At 33.4% G+C, this 16,304-nt stretch overlaps 1 protein-coding gene across 5 annotated transcripts in view; it reads left to right on the top strand.

Annotated features, from left to right (window-relative positions):
• The window catches only part of LOC105247865 (protein tincar), a 126,651-nt gene that overhangs the window by 81,465 nt on the left and 28,882 nt on the right, over nt 1-16,304 (top strand). For all 5 annotated transcript variants that reach the window (XM_025412527.1, XM_011252321.2, XM_025412526.1 and 2 more), the window contains 2 exons: nt 11,097-11,184; nt 15,164-15,443. In XM_025412527.1, the coding sequence (XP_025268312.1) occupies nt 15,170-15,443 (274 nt within the window). In that variant the 5' untranslated portion in view covers nt 11,097-11,184; nt 15,164-15,169. The remainder of the gene's footprint in view (nt 1-11,096; nt 11,185-15,163; nt 15,444-16,304) is intronic.

Below are 16,304 nucleotides of genomic sequence, written 5' to 3'. Positions count from 1 at the left end.
GGGTAATAATACTAAATTTACAAAAAAAAATGGCATCACTGTGTCCATGTTTAGTTAATATAACGAGAAGTTTTATAGATCCAACTAAATCCTTGTAGTAAATTCTATTAAACGTTCTAGTTATAAAAAATCAAGTCTTATCACGATAACTAGAAATTCTTGTTTGATTTAACCAAAATGCCTTCAATCATACGTCTTATTGGTACAATCGAACGATTTTTCTCAGTATGCGGTTGTGTCCTCCCGCAGGAGGAGTGCTAGTCGGGTGCGAGAGTGTCGATGGATTGGAGGCTCTACACTCTACGATCTTTCATCTTATCGCTTTAATGCGACTCGACCGGCGCGGACCGCGCTTACGCGAATTTCGATTTGTCCTCTTTGTCATCGCGCAAATGCGATTTCGTTGTCGCTACGCACGAACGTGCGCGTAACCCATTGAATGTCAAGCGCAGGGGATGTCTCCCCTTGGCGGGATTACTCGAGCCTTCATCGCCAATCTCCCTCTTCTCTGCGCTCCCCCCCTCGTCGGCTCTAATGCTTCCATCCCGAGTATATCGATGCCGAGTATGATTCATGATCATCGACGAGGAGGAAGATCCGCGTCGACTTGCGAGAACTCGGCCTGGCTTCAGAAAGGTTTCTTTGCGATTCTTCGGCTCTCTCTGCATCTCTCTCTTTCGTTTCTCTTTGTAAGTTTTATTTATAACACGATAAAGATGAAAATGCAAAGCGCGAAGTGGAAAGCTGAAGCGAAGTTAGAGGTTCGCGAAGTAAGGCATTCATTCCGCATTCAAGAGTTGCAGAAAGAAAAAACTTTTTCTCGCGAAACACTGCCAGAATCAATATATGGCGCGATATCGAAAGAGCCTTCAATTAATTAAGCGCACACGAGATACGAGAAATGTTTGATCTTATTAGGGAATTAAGTTATCGCAAATGTGATCCTGGTACGTACGTTTTTCACTCGCTATTTAAGTTTCCGCTTCATATATATGGAAATTGGAGCACTGCATTGCGACACGTAGCGCGGCCAGGACGCGAGCGATACACCAGGAGGAGGATTTTTTAATTACTTTTCTCACTTTATATTTTACCGCTGCCAAATTGCGAGCGCGAGCCGCGCATAAACTCGACTTGATTTTCGAGGTCGTTGGAATTTCTCCTCTTAATTCGGAACCAACTTTTTTCCGGCGACAGTTTTATTTCGGACGGGCGTTTTTAAAGCGATTCCCGGCGAAAAATGCTCGCCGGGAGTCCGAGAGTCGCCGTTGGAGTGAACTTGACCCGGCTCATCCCTCCTGGACCATCCCTCGTTCTCTGTAGCCAAGAAAAAGAGACGGGAAAAATTGAGAGCCCCGGGAAACGGACAGCCTCGAGTGTGTCTGAAAACACTGCCGGCAGTTTTTCGAACGTTTCTTTTTTTTTTCTCTTTCTTTTTCCTAATCTTCCGTTACTTTGCTCCGCTTTTCATTTTCATTCATGGCGAAAAAAATTGTGCTACTTTCTCTCCACCTCTAGTTTTCTCGAAATTATAATTACGCTCGTTAACATCCGCTTAAGTTGAATAATTAATGTTTACATTTATCAGGGAAATTAACTCGTGCAAAATACAAATCATAATCCCGTAATAATATAAATGTTTTTTTAGGAGATACGTTTCGTGACAGACATGCAGTAATCTCTTTAAAGAGGACTTCTCTGTAATTATTCGGCTGCATATACATGCGTAGAAAAATAATTTGCGCGTTCTTTTTTTTTTTATTGTATTATATTAACGTAATATATTATTTTTTTATTTATTATTTTTTTATTTATATTATTTTTTTTAGTTACTAATATTTTCTCATCCGCGATATTAGATGTAACGCTTGTCGACACCAGCAAATTTATCGCTAAATTTGATGTGGCATCTAAATTTGCTTGACATGTTTTGTTTAAAATTAGTCTAGGTGTTGGATCTGGATTTGAAAAACCAATACCACAGGTCAGACCCTTCTCTAACCACTAAGTATAAGCTCAAATATATCCTTGTAGAGACATGGTCTCTTGTTATACCACCACGTCGCTTCAAACAAACTGTGTTACACGTGTTTACGTCCATGTGGAGCCTCTTATGCAACACTGGTATTAAAATTCATGAGCCATTATCATGAAGTGGAACATAAATATGATTGCTTGTACGATCAAGTAAAAATTCGCTAAGTAAGATTAATACAGAAACAATCTATTAAGATGGCGATATTAAGGAAAAGAAACGAACAACTTTTCTTTTTGTACTATATACGATTTTTTAATTAATAGATAATTAGTATGAATTTAAATATATCGAAGACATGCATCTTTTTATAAATCTGTTTTATCGTGACATTTTTAATTTTAATAATGATTCTCGATTTAGTATATGTGCAAAATAGGAGTTTAAAACTTCTTGCTTACGATGAGAACGCATGGTAAATGCAAATCGCGCGTTGACAACATGAATCGACGAGCCTTGATCTTCCGACCTTTCACGTGTCGCTCTTTCACAAGGCAAATGGAGAGTCAAATGGCCACGGTGATTACTGCTGGCCGTGCCAAAACCACGAGGTCAAATATCTATTAACCTCTTTCGTGTATTATGGACGAATGTCCGTACATGCGGTTTTCCTATCAAACGGGTAATCTATATGGTTACATTATCGTTAATTGTCTTCGGTCGAACGAAAAAGAAGTGACAATCAGGTTTAACATTTAGCCGATAATTTATTAAATTAATAATATAATATATATAGAAAATAATTTTTTATACATATATTAATTAATTAATTAATTTATTTATTTATTATATATAATATAAATTTATTTTTATATAGTTTTATAAATTTGTTTTATAGATGCAATAATAAATATTTTTTGATGACAACACTGCAATATAACGATATGATTTTATCACACATAGAGCTTAATAAAGTTTTAATTGAATTATTGGAAAATTTACCATGAATATTTACGTCATAAGCTCTACGTTTCTCAAAAAATATTAATAAGCTTATAATGCACAAACTAACTTAACATAATTAGCATAAAATGTTGCACCAACACACCATCTAAATAATTTCCTTTATTTACGGAAATTATGATCATGTATACAACATACACGTAGGATTACCGAGCGGTTGAGAGTATTCTGTCGTAAATTTCAAGAATTTGTCATAGGCGCGTAAATTTTGCAAGATATCTGTCCCACTATTACCGTATAACTTACGAAACTCGGGATTAGGGTAGCAACTTAACGTAATTGATCGCTCAAACTTCCACGTTCTATGACTTTAACCCCATCTTCTTGCTATCGTGTCACCCTCATTGCTCCCCCTTTTCACCTTTCCTTAATCCTTTTACACTTACAAACGGTCGAGTTCACGCTATATTATACTTCCTCAATTTCCGTTTTCCTGACTCGATTCGCGGATTATTTCATCCCATTTCTTCGTTTGCTACTGTTTGAATGTAATTTCGACATGCGCGTCTGCAGAGAATAACGTTAATGAGATCCTCGGGATTCATTTTCAACTTGCTTTTCTCAAGTCTAACTTTACGACGTATGTTTTTCACTCTCCTCTGTAATCTTTTTCTCCTTTTTCTTATTTTTCTACTGCCAGTCTTCCGCTCGTAGGCGGGGTATTTTGCCGGTCTACCCTACACAGAACTTGTATCGATCGCGTGCAAGTGCGAACAGCTCTAATGGAGCGTTAATGCGTTTGATCGTTTCGTGAAATACATCAATCAGCCGCCCAGCTTTCGGGAGATCTAAAGTATGCAGGAGATACACGTATAATACTTTACTTAAATTGTATCTTAACTAAACATATTCAAGTGCATATACTATCTCAGTATCATTTCATATTTTTTAGTCACGATTTTAATAAATAAATATTAATATAAGATAAACGTTGACAACACTTGTAACAAATTTTATACAACGTGCCATATTGTGTATGCCATTATTTCGTAATGATGTTTGCATTGCCCTGGCTAAAGCATCGTGAGATAACTAATGTCGGTGCTACCGTTCCTTAATGACTAGGGCCGTGTAAGCTATTATTCTTATATCGCGGAAAGGATAACCCTGGATTTTTAATTAAAAGAAAGAACGAATGTACATATTTCATCAAGTTTTATTGCATCGGGATCAAAGTAGTAAAATTATTAATGATCTGAACTTAAAATTAATAATTTGACGAGATACGACATTTGACAGGATACGCAATAATCGACCGCTTTATCAGCTGGGGTCTTTAATGTGCAAATCGATGAAAGAATTAGTTGTGTAATTAAGAATTTTATTTCGTACATAAAGGTTTTAAATATAGAAAATAAAGAAATATTAAAATATATTAACATTTTTTTATCGCAAAACAAAATATGTCAAATATGTAATATGTCATATGTCAAAATATGTCAAATATGTCAAATATGTCATATGTCAAAATATGTCAAATATGTCATATGTCAAATATGTAATATGTCATATGTTAAAATATGTAATGTGTCAAAGATTAGATCTTATTGTATTATTTATTTCACGCTACTTTTTGTCAAATCATTTTGTCGAGCTATTTTGTCGAGCACTTTTATGCGAAATGGAAGTAGAACAATTCAAATATTCTCGATTATATGGGCATCATCAAGTACGCGATTGAAAGTGAAGCTTTCCTGATCGGTCTCGTTGAGCTCAACCGAGCCCAATTAACGCAAGTTTGTCACGTGTCAAACGATGTGCATTGCCATTCGGAAAAGGGGCAACAGTTAACCTCTCGGCGAGGGGCTCTCGACGACACGGTGAGGAGGGCTTCGAACGATGGGTCGTGACTCTGGTAAGGGCTCTAGAATTATCACGGTTCGGCCCCACCTTCGCCTCTGGGACCCTTTTGTGTTGCGCAGCTCCTTTCCCCAGCACGTGTGCGTGTGCATATGTGCATGATCATTTGTGCGAACGTGGAACGTACCGACGACGTATCGACGACGCCCACAAATGGATACCATAAGTAACTATCTCCCAGGGTCAGACAATACACATTTCTCCATCAACTCTCCGGCGCCCTTCTTCCATCCTATTCTTCGCACGTTCTCTCGAGAATCTTTTGTCCATAGAATCCGGCATTTTAGGCGCAAATTGCATCTTCAATTTTACCGAATGCGCCTCTTACAGTGCAACGAAATTTTTATCGATAAATAAAAAAAAATCGATCTTATACAATTTTAAAACAAATAAAATATATAGATTGCTTCTAATAATGAATCTTGTTTTGTTTCCAGCAAAACACGTTAATATTCAATTAATCTTCTTTTTATATAAACTGTCTCAATAAAATAAAAATGCATAGAAATCAAATATGTAATAAATAATTACAAAGAATGAAATGAAATTTTTTTAAAGAACACGTAAGTTATATACAAAATAAAATCTCAAAATAAATATGTTAATATCAAATTGACTAAATGGAAGTAATATAAATAATACTTACAATACATCAGTGATCAAAAAAGATTTTTAAATACAATTAATAGTAATATTCATCTTGTTTGATTAATTGATGAATAGGTTAAGATAATTTTAAAGTTTAATAAATTAATTATTTTAAATATTGGAACATATGAAGAGGGTAAAATTATAAAATAAAAGGTAAAAGGTTTAATTTCAATAAATGATAATAAATATGAGGTAATTTTTTGAATTAATAAAAAAAATAGAATTTCTCAATTTAAGAATATAGAAATTGAAAGGTATTCATAAATGAAAGAGAATGTCAAGTTTTAAGTATAAAGCTAAAAAATAAAAACTATTCTAAAAAAATTAAGTTTATAAAAGAAATAGAAGTAGGACAAATATAAAAAATAAAGGAGCAATAGTTTGAATAATAAAATAAAAAAAGCCGGGATGATCTACTTTCTGCTGAATTTAGACAACGCGATTGAGAGAGAAAGCGAGAGAGGAGAAGGAGATGAAAAAAAGCCGAGTGAATTAAAAACGTTCGTTTTCTTACCGGCGCTCGTAAAAGCCACATTTGCCTAACCATACGAAAAGGGAACCGACGAGTTAAACCCGATTTATATTCCGGCTAGCACGGCAAACAATCTCGAAAACTTCTAACCACATCGCCCCTGTCCCCGCTCGCGCTCGTGTCCCCACCGAAAGAGAGAGAATTCCGAATCAGCGTTTCCCGCTTGCGGAGCTTTAAGCTTCTCTCTCCGCCAACTTTGCCAAATCTCTCGAAATCAGTCTTTCTCTCTCCTACCGTGCGCTTCTTTCCTTAAATTGTGGCAGTGTTGAATTCGGCGCGCCCGCATGGGAAAGACAGACATCGTGAAAAACAGGGGGGAAGGAAGAGAAGAAACGCGAGCGTGAGAAGGAAGGAGAAAACGATCGCGTGTGCGGAACCGCAAGCTCGGCGAAAGTCCGAAACTCATCCCAATTTCCGCTTTCGAATTTTCACGCTTTCCGTCGAGATAATGGACTGCGGGTTATCCTTCCCCACGGGAAATATATCATCTCAAGTATAAGCCCAGCGACGTTATGATACGCGATAATAATTATACAACTTGACTTTATGACATAACTTTGAGAGAAAGAGAAACAGAAAGACAAATATATGTCCTGGAAACATTTATTTATTATTCTGTATATTATGATATAATTTAGGAAAATTCTTTATTTAAATATCATTTTTACAAATATTGAAATGCATATTAAAATATTAAAGAGCAAAATGTAGTAATTGAAGCGCAAGAAGAAAAATCTTTTTTTTCTTTTAATCATTGCCGTGTCTTGGCTCCTACTTGCCAGTTTTTTATTTTCTAATTATTATTCTTATCTGAGCCAATTTTATTATTTCAATTATATTAAAATAAATAATAATAATATATTTTATTATAATTTTTAACTCCAGATTCTCTTACATTTATTTTTTTCCGTCCCTTAATCATAAGGGATCGCGCGTTATCTCAGATAATAAAAGAATTTTCTTTGACCTGACAAACGATAGCTCGGAGAAACCGAAATAAGAGAACGACTTTCGGAAGATGAACTGAATGGGGAATGGGAGAGAGGAAAACGTTGGTGCGCTTTCCCGCGGAAGAGAAAGCCGCAAACTCGGCAAAATGGCGAAGTCCCGAAATCCATCTCGACCTTGCGTCTTCGAATTTTCGCTCCTTCCAGCGGGAGATAATAGGGTTTCCCGGATATCTTGCCGTACAATAACTCATCCGGGATACAAACGGCACCATGTTAAGCGCGGCCGCATATTAATCACAATTTTCATTTTCTCGCGCGAACGATAACGAGAGGCGCCGGCCTTTATATGCAGAAAAGCGCACGCAGACGCGAATAATCTTTGCGCACGGATGATTTCGCGCGCACTAACTCAAGGATCGTCGTGCAGGATAAATCATCTCCGCGAGATTATTTTATCTCAATCAGGAATCCCGTTTGCAGCAAATTATTGCGCGTGCAAGTTAAATTTTTCTGTGTTTTCAAGTTCTCCAACTTTTTTTGTATCTCATTCTATAAGATAAACTCTCTTCTTATTCATTGAATTTTTCGATTCAATATCATAGTAGAGAAAATTTTGTCATAAAAAATGATTGCAAAAAAAGGACCTTCTTGTTTTGAAAATATATTTAGTTTTGACATGGAAATCTTGAAATGAGATTATATTGCGTTACTAAAAGAAAAATATAATTGCTTGAATAATTGTTTATTTGAATGAAGCCATTTTATATAATTCAATCAAGACAAATATATTATGATTTAAGATATAATTTTCTTAAATGGAAAAGAAACAATGTTAGATAGAAAATAACATTTAATTTTAAATCAGAGATTATAATTTTAATTATAATTTTCTTAAAATAAAATTAAATAATTATATATTCTTGAGATGACAATTACAATATTAAAATAAAACTATAATATTGTTGAAATTTAAAATTATTAAATTCTTCTAAGAAGATTATAAATTGTTGCGTATATACGAAACAATGAACGCGTTAGTTATAAGTATATAAGTTTTGATTTGACACTTATTTTTTTCTGTGTGCAATAAATATTTTAGCAGATTCAGTTAGTAATATTATTTGTAATGTAGAGGATTGAATATTTCCTACAACGAGTATTTCCGAATAATTGCTTTACGTAATAATTGCAAACGATCATCGATTGAAAACGATAAAATCTATAATTTGATTGGCATTACAAAAGACTGCCTTTCATTCGTTGCGTCACGAATGATTAAATCCAGCGCCAATATCTAATAATGAATAGTCAACATTGTGAATCTTAACACGAATGTAATTTAACTTATATTTACATTCTGATAGTTGTGAACTTGTTAATTTAATATTTACATTAGCGTCAAGATAGCAAAGAGGAGGCGAGTGAAGAATATATATATATATAAAATATATGAAGATCAAATAACATATTTCCTCTCATTAAACGTCTTCGACGAGTGTAAAGTGTGTGATTTACATAAAAATTGACGCGCAAAGCTCCTCTCGAAATTTATGACATTGTAATTTCCTCGATAATACCTTCTATTTGAACTCTTTCGTATCTCGATTTCTCTGAACATGATACATATCTGTAACATGTGTCATGACGCCAGTAACGGGTGATAAATCAGTCTCGTGCGAGCATTTTATTGAAGGAGACATTTTTCTCACCGTGGACGGAAGTTTTTGCCATTCTGCGTGCAGAATCGTTTCAGTTGATGGATAATTAATGCCAGGCGGTGCGCAGCTCTGATTTATTGCGAGTGATGTAATTACCGACGCTCAGACTCGGCAGGAATTTTGCAGAGGCTGGGATTGACCTAAAGAATATCGCGATAATTTCCCGTACGATTAATAACGATCACGTCGAGGTATCGATTATCGTTACTTTTGCTTTCGTTTATTGGGTGATATTTTTACTCCTTGTTTTCTTTCCAGATTTTGCACTCTCGGAAAATTGTAATTAAACGTATTAAAATGCGCAAGCCTGCTACGATTATGCTCTCGACTGTGATTAATAAATATTGCAAATGAAAATTCAGCGATTAATAATTTCAAGCATTCTTATTTAAGGAAAAATCTTTAATTGATCAAATAAAAATTAACATTAAAGTTTCATATCTTTATTCTGAAACGTATTTTATAATTTAAACTGTGAAAGAAGGAAAGAGAAAGGGAGAAAGTGAACATAATGAGCACTAATGGAAGTCGAAAAAATCAATTGATGCGGATAATGGAAGTACAGAGAATTACAGAAACAGGATACGAATATTATATATATGTGTGTGTGTCTGTGTGTGTGTGTTTATTATATTGTTTAGGAGATATAATTTATGATAATTTCTTCGATAGCGTAATTATGTAATAATGATAACGACAATAATTATAATATAAATAAATAGATAACGAGATAAATTTTCTCTTTTCACTGTAATTTCATGAATTACAACATAATAAAGCTTTTACTAAATTTTATTACATTCATATGACAATGAATAAGAGCTAACTTCCGTTGCATTATTTTGTGAAATTAATTTAATTTAATTCGCCTAAATTGATTTGACTCTGATCTTGATTTAATTAATTAACGCAGAATAAAATGCTTTCTTTGAAAGCGGAATTAAAAATTATTCTCCCTTTATTTCAACGGAATTGTTATTGCATAATATACCTTTGAAGCTCGTTTATCTTCTTGATATATTTATTCGTATTGTGCACGTTAATTCACGGCCACGCTTTGTGTGGTTCGAGGTTTGCCTCGAGGAATAAAATTAATGAACTCGCGGTTTTGCCTTCTTATACGAGCTATACAAGCTTACCTTTCTCAACTCGAGCTATCAGAAAACACAATGGTGGCCAAACACCATCCTAGAAGAGCTCAGGTGGCGTTCAAGCCTTGTAATAGGAAACCGTAATCAGACTAATGGCACCTATGTTATCTTTTTCTTTGTGAAATCGACTGTATCACGATTAAAAAGAAACAAAGAAATGATAGATAGACTTGTGTGTTTCAATCTTGATTGTAAGGATAAAATCGCAAAATATTCATTAAGCCCTAAGTAATTTAAAAAAGTCCCGACTCTCTAATAAATTACTTCTATTAACGAATAATATTTTTCAATCGCTCGCTATAATTTTCTCTTTTATGGGAAAACTTTAAAAAATTATTTGACTTTAAAAACTGACTTTAAAAAATTATTTGAAACTTGGAAATTAGATAAAATTTGAGGGTAGCTTACAACTGTCATCTCTGTCTGGCCTTTTAATAAAAGAGTGTGAGCAAGGAAAATTAATCTCCTACCTCATGTTCACAATGGTATCCTGTGAAAGAATTAAAATGCTTTTGCACCTATTTTATATCAGATAAAAGCCGATACATTAAAATTCACATCACGCGACAGACTTTAAGATACGCGGGTGTCGTGATAATGCGCGGTGTAACATGTGTACAAAGCAAGTTGCTTGACACTGTAAAAGAGAATGCGAAGCGTGAGTTACGTAAACCGTACGCTTAGCGGATAAATGCGGACGTAATTAACGCGGCTTATCCAAGCGTATGCAAGCTCATTATCTGGCTTATGTAAGCACCAAATTTTATTGATCAACAAAGGATTCTCGCGAATCACGTTGGTTCTCTCTCCAATGTAGCATTCTTGTTCCAGGATAAACACGAGCCAGCAAACAACAACCTAATCCCATGCAAACAACATCACGAAGACAATCTGATTAATGAAGCTGCTATTTCCCCCACCCCCCACCCCCCTCTCTTGTTCATATACTTATAATGCAAACAATGATAGAGAGAATTCAAAGTGAATACAGTATAAATACAGAATGAGAATATGCAAGCGAAAAATTGTGCGCATTTAAGAGAGTATTGACCTCGAACAAATATTCTCTTGCAAGTTTCAGCTCTCGTGTTTTATCAGACCTTAAAAGTTTTGATACGATATAATATTTTTTTATAATATTTCTCTTATAATTCCCATTGTTGTACCGTAATTTTGTTATAGCTTATTATATTGTTATAATAAAATTTTTTATTAATTGTTATTTGTGTGTTTTAGGTGCTGCCATCGCCAAAGATGCTAGATCTTCGAATCAATTATAGCGGAGAAGCCTATTCGAGACTTTAGAAGACTCGACAGAAATCTGGTAAGTTTTGGTAAAACTTATATATAAGTTTTATGTTTGAATAAAGTGTAAATTACCTCTACTATCGATTGATTGGTTAAGTCTTCCGATAAAAAAGTTTCTAACAGTAAGTTTTACTACAAAATTGAATAGTAGATATCGGCAGCCTCTAATTAGATTCGAAAAAAAAGTATTATAATATATTAAAGTATTATAATATTTTAAAAAACACGAATATTAAAAAAATAAACCGAAATAATTTTATAACAAATAATATATCGATAAAAATGTATATAAAATTATATATAAAATAATCTTTTTTTATAATAAATCTGAAAAAATATTCTTTTTAAAAAAAGTATGTATAATAAAAACGATATTTTTCTTTTATATACATATCCTATAATTAAAATACACAATGGACAATGCAGAGAATATTAAAGTTATTATTAAAATAATTGTTATTATTTTAAAATCAAATAAAAAGATATCAAATTATACTATTTGCATTTTAGACAGTTTGTCGGTATTTAAATTTATATAATGTTGAACTTTTAAATTGGACTACATGTAATCGCAAATTTTTTTTATCATCCGCCCAACCAAGTTTTAGAACGAAAGTTTTAACTGAGTGCGTAAGGATTTTACGCTTCCACGACGATTCTTGTGGACTTAGTAAAAGATTTTCGAAATCTGGTAGCGACTTTAAACGTAATCTTTCAAGCGTAGAAGCTAATTTTAAGCGGCTTCTATCACTCTGATAACATCGCACAAGTCGAAGAATTAATATTTTACTGAATATTTAAAATGGGTAACGTTCTTGAAATTTTCCCATTAATTCGATTGTATGTTTCATATATAATTACAATAGAAAACACTTTCTTTCTAATAACTTTTTCTACGAGATTATGTATAAAATATACATTTGAAAATACAGCGTACGGTTTTTCAGAAATAAAATATTACATCGAGACAAATGTATCTATAAAATGTCTTCGCCTTATTAATAATTTCTTTATAAAAGTTTTAAAATTTAAAAAAAAACAGCCAATTATGTAATAATGTATAATATATAAATAAATACCGACTATAATAAAATTTATTTCTAGAATGGAGTTTAACTAAACGTTATTATTGCATGGTGCTATTTTTAAAAAAATCTTATCGATCGTCTTATTCAAACGCACTCTTGTGAATTCTTATCTATAAAAGGCCTTTTATAAAGCACCGCTCTTCAGATACTTCCTTTGATGCTAGCGCGTAATGTGGATTCGTCTGGATGCTAATTAATATTTCCATTTTCCGCGTAAGAGAACGACTTGACAAACAGGTGAAAAGCACGAAAATGTAGATAGATAGCAATGTTCATATCTTATGTCTATATTATCACACTGAGAAAAATCGTTTGATTGTATCAACAAGACGTATCTGATAGAAGGTGTTTTGATTAAACCAACCAGAATTTTTAGATATCACGATAAGACTCGATTTTTTATAACTAGAACGTTTAATAGAATTTACTACAAGAATTTTCTAGTTGGATCTATAAAACTTCTCGTTATATTAGCTAAACATGGACACAGTGATGCCATTTTTTTATAAATTTAGTATTATTATTAGAAAGTTTGGTAAATTTAACAAGATGAAATTTAACAAGATGAAATTAATCATACTCATCTGGTAATTCCTAAAGAAATTCTTCGTCCGTTTTTTAACAGACTAATTGAATCTACCAAATTTCTAATTAATGCAATCAGATTTTTTTCTCAGTGCATTATTCCTACACAGAGAAAAATGTATACTGTATTCAAGTAAATATTATTTATTTTAAGTATATCATAAATTTGTATATCCGCATATATATTATAAATTCACCACAAGCATTAAATTTAATTGAATATATTTTGAATTTTAGGAAGTGCAGTATTTTAGTCAAGAATATTAAATTAAAACAAAAATTTGGTTTGCTTACTACATGAGTTAGCGTAAAGTAAGTTTGATTTTTCTTTGATACAACTTTACAATATTCTTGAAGAGAAAATAATTTCTTCTTTTGAGTACATGATAATGAGATTTTCTAACACTTGTGATGAGTATATTTTAAGACTATTATCAAGAATATATTCTTTATTGAAGAAAACTATTATTTAAAAAAAAGAAAAATAAATTGAGTAATCGCTTTTCTTGGTAGAATAATATTTTTCTCTGTGTACAATTTGTTTCGAAAATATCGATACATGGACAGACAATGCACTATGAATGTAATAACGCTTTCAAAAGGAATTAAATTGTAATCCACTCTAATAATCTCTATTCTAACAAAAGGAATTAAATTGTAATCCACTCTAATAATCTCTATTCTAACACTCCCATGATAGTGCAGATATCGAATATGCTCGCAAACGTAGGAAAGAATGGTTTGCATTGCGCGCAGAGCGAAGATTTCGCGGGGTGGTTCCGTACGCGATGGGACTATAAATTCTCAGATCGTGAAACAGGAAGGCGAGTACACGCCTGAGGTCCCTGATACGGTCACGCACGTGCCTCTTCGTTCGCACGCACCGTCGTCGTCGTCGTCCCTCCTTGAAATTTTATCGCGGAACGAATCCAACGAAAGCGATCATAAAACTTTGCACTTTACAACCCCTAAGCTCAGGGAAGTCGAGGGACTGAAACCTGGCTCGTAACCGAACAGAAAAACAGGATAGCCGTGCCCTCTTCTCTCTCTTTTTCTCTCTCTTTCTCTCCAACAAGTCTTAAGCTGTAGGAACTGTAGGAACTGCTTTATATTTTAATTACTCCGACCTCTCGCGAAACAAACTGCACTCATTTCATAAATATGTCATGGTTCATTTAATTAAAATCGATATTTTAGTAATAAAAACAGAACGTGACTTTTTAATTATCTAATTAAACACGCTTTAATATTATAATTCGTGGTAATAACTCGTTAGGTTTTCTCTAAAAGAAAAACGAAGCGATAGATTAGCTTATTTTTGTTTCACTTATGAATTGAAGGAATTTGAAGATATTTATTTAAGATCGTTCTGCTGCAAGAATATTAAGACACGTGTTTTTAGGAACAGGAAATTTTCAGCAAGAGAAGGCGTGAAAATTATGATACATATCAAATCCTCGAAGCTCTCTAGATAACACTATGGAAAGTGTACGAAATACGAGAGGAATTATTTCGAATTCTCTTTCATACGCGTCACATCCTTTTTAATATTTAAAAAGAAGGGGGATACAAACCTTCGTGCAAACCTAATATTTTAGCATAACCATATCCACGAGTTTCCACACTTCCGTGCAACGTGACTGTGAAATGCCAAGGGAAAGAAGAGTGTATGAGGAAAGCCGTTCTCTCTCCTCAGGAAAGGTAGCAGGGAAAGATACAACGGGAGAAAAGGGCCTCTCAGGAGGCTCAATGGCGCACGAGAGATAAACCGTTGGAACGCATTGAAATTCTCGTATAACTGGGTTGAAAGTGGAAATGACTCGAGTCGTTCGTGGGATAAGATGTACGGTTCAGATAATTATTGAATAAAGGGTGCGACGATTGAAATGGGCGCGAAAAATCAATTCAAACTGATAGATCATGATAATGGTCTCAAACATTCAACTGCAATTTGATAAAATTAACTTTATGGTAATAGCAAAGGGGAAGAATATTCGACATGTTTCAAGATATCGTAATCCCCTGTTTGAAATCTAGATTTTTAATCTTTTACACAGATAATTTAGATTGTGGAGGCTGTCGAGTTTCAAGAATGCAAAAAGAGGAAATATTTTTTTATTCTTTATTCAATAATATAAACATTTTTTTTAATAACAATTTTTATTTATGTGTTTGGTCACCAATATATTTAACATCAATAGATTGCGAAAAGATGATGGAAAGTTTCATAAATGTTTTATCGCAAAAAATTCGACTCGATATTTATAAAAAAATATTTATGATGTATAATTATATGAAGGGGCGTGGCTAATTATGTTTCAGGACAAAATGTCGATGACTGGGAGCTTGATGGGATACGAGAACAATAACGATGTGAACCAGGCCAAGTGTAAGAAACCGTTGAAGCCGCTGCCAGTTGTGTCGAGCATAAGCTCGAGTGGCGTTACTACGAGCACTACCAAGTCGAGGAAAGCACGAAAATCAACGAGAAAAGAATCGTGCGTACGCGGTCATGTGAACAGCCTCTGGTCCGTTTGGTACGGCATCCTGGCTGTCGCTTTTCAAGCCTACATAGCAATGAGATACGCCAAACGATTCCTCGGTAAGATAGCTAACAGCTGCTTCCTTCTCGTTAAAATGCATCTCTCTTCGGAATCGATTACAATATCGATTATTCGGAAACCTGTCTGTATTGGTTTCCGAACGATTTCACTTTCGAATAAAATATCTACTTGCTTTTACACAACTAAATCAACTCAAACAAATGATCATTTTTGCGTAAGAATATATCTTATAAAATTTTCTCTAGTGATAATTTTGATCTTGCTTTTTAATTTCAATATATATAAAATATAATATATTATCTTTATATTTGCATATTTTATTTTATATTATATCGCGAGTAATTTTATATTATATTATATTATATTTTATATTATCTTTATATTATATTCATATCAGAATTGTTTTAACATTTTATCATATATATTTTAATCCTACAACTTTAATTAGTCTTATAAAATAAAGGAAATAATATGTAACATGCAATTATGAAATTACATCATCAGAAGAACTTTTTCTTCTCGCTCGTTTCACGTTACTTTAATCGGTAAAATTTCTAGGCGAGATTCCGAATGGTTCGTCGCATTTCTTATTTTCTGGTCGTTTCCAGCGGCGGCTTTGCGTAAATTTCTTTCCTTGCCAACCGGTACGAAGCTTTCGTTACTGGAGGTCATTACATAAAAGACACACGATAGCGATGGGATTGCCAGCAAAATTTTTCGTGCTTTCTATCTCTCTGCACATTGAGAACTGATCTTTTAATTCTATTCCTTTTCATGAGATAAATAGAAAATCGGAGAGAGAAATAATCCATTGTAAGCTTATTGCTATTATAAATAGTTTGCATATTTAAAAGATTGTAAAGAAATTAATGAAATTTAATAAAATTAATAAAATTATT

Source organism: Camponotus floridanus, unplaced genomic scaffold, assembly GCF_003227725.1.
Source record: "Camponotus floridanus strain SB8 unplaced genomic scaffold, Cflo_v7.5 scaffold52, whole genome shotgun sequence".
Lineage (NCBI taxonomy): Eukaryota > Metazoa > Arthropoda > Insecta > Hymenoptera > Formicidae > Camponotus > Camponotus floridanus.
The sequence above is the reverse complement of the archived record's forward strand: the minus strand, read 5'-3'. Positions and strand labels throughout refer to the sequence as shown.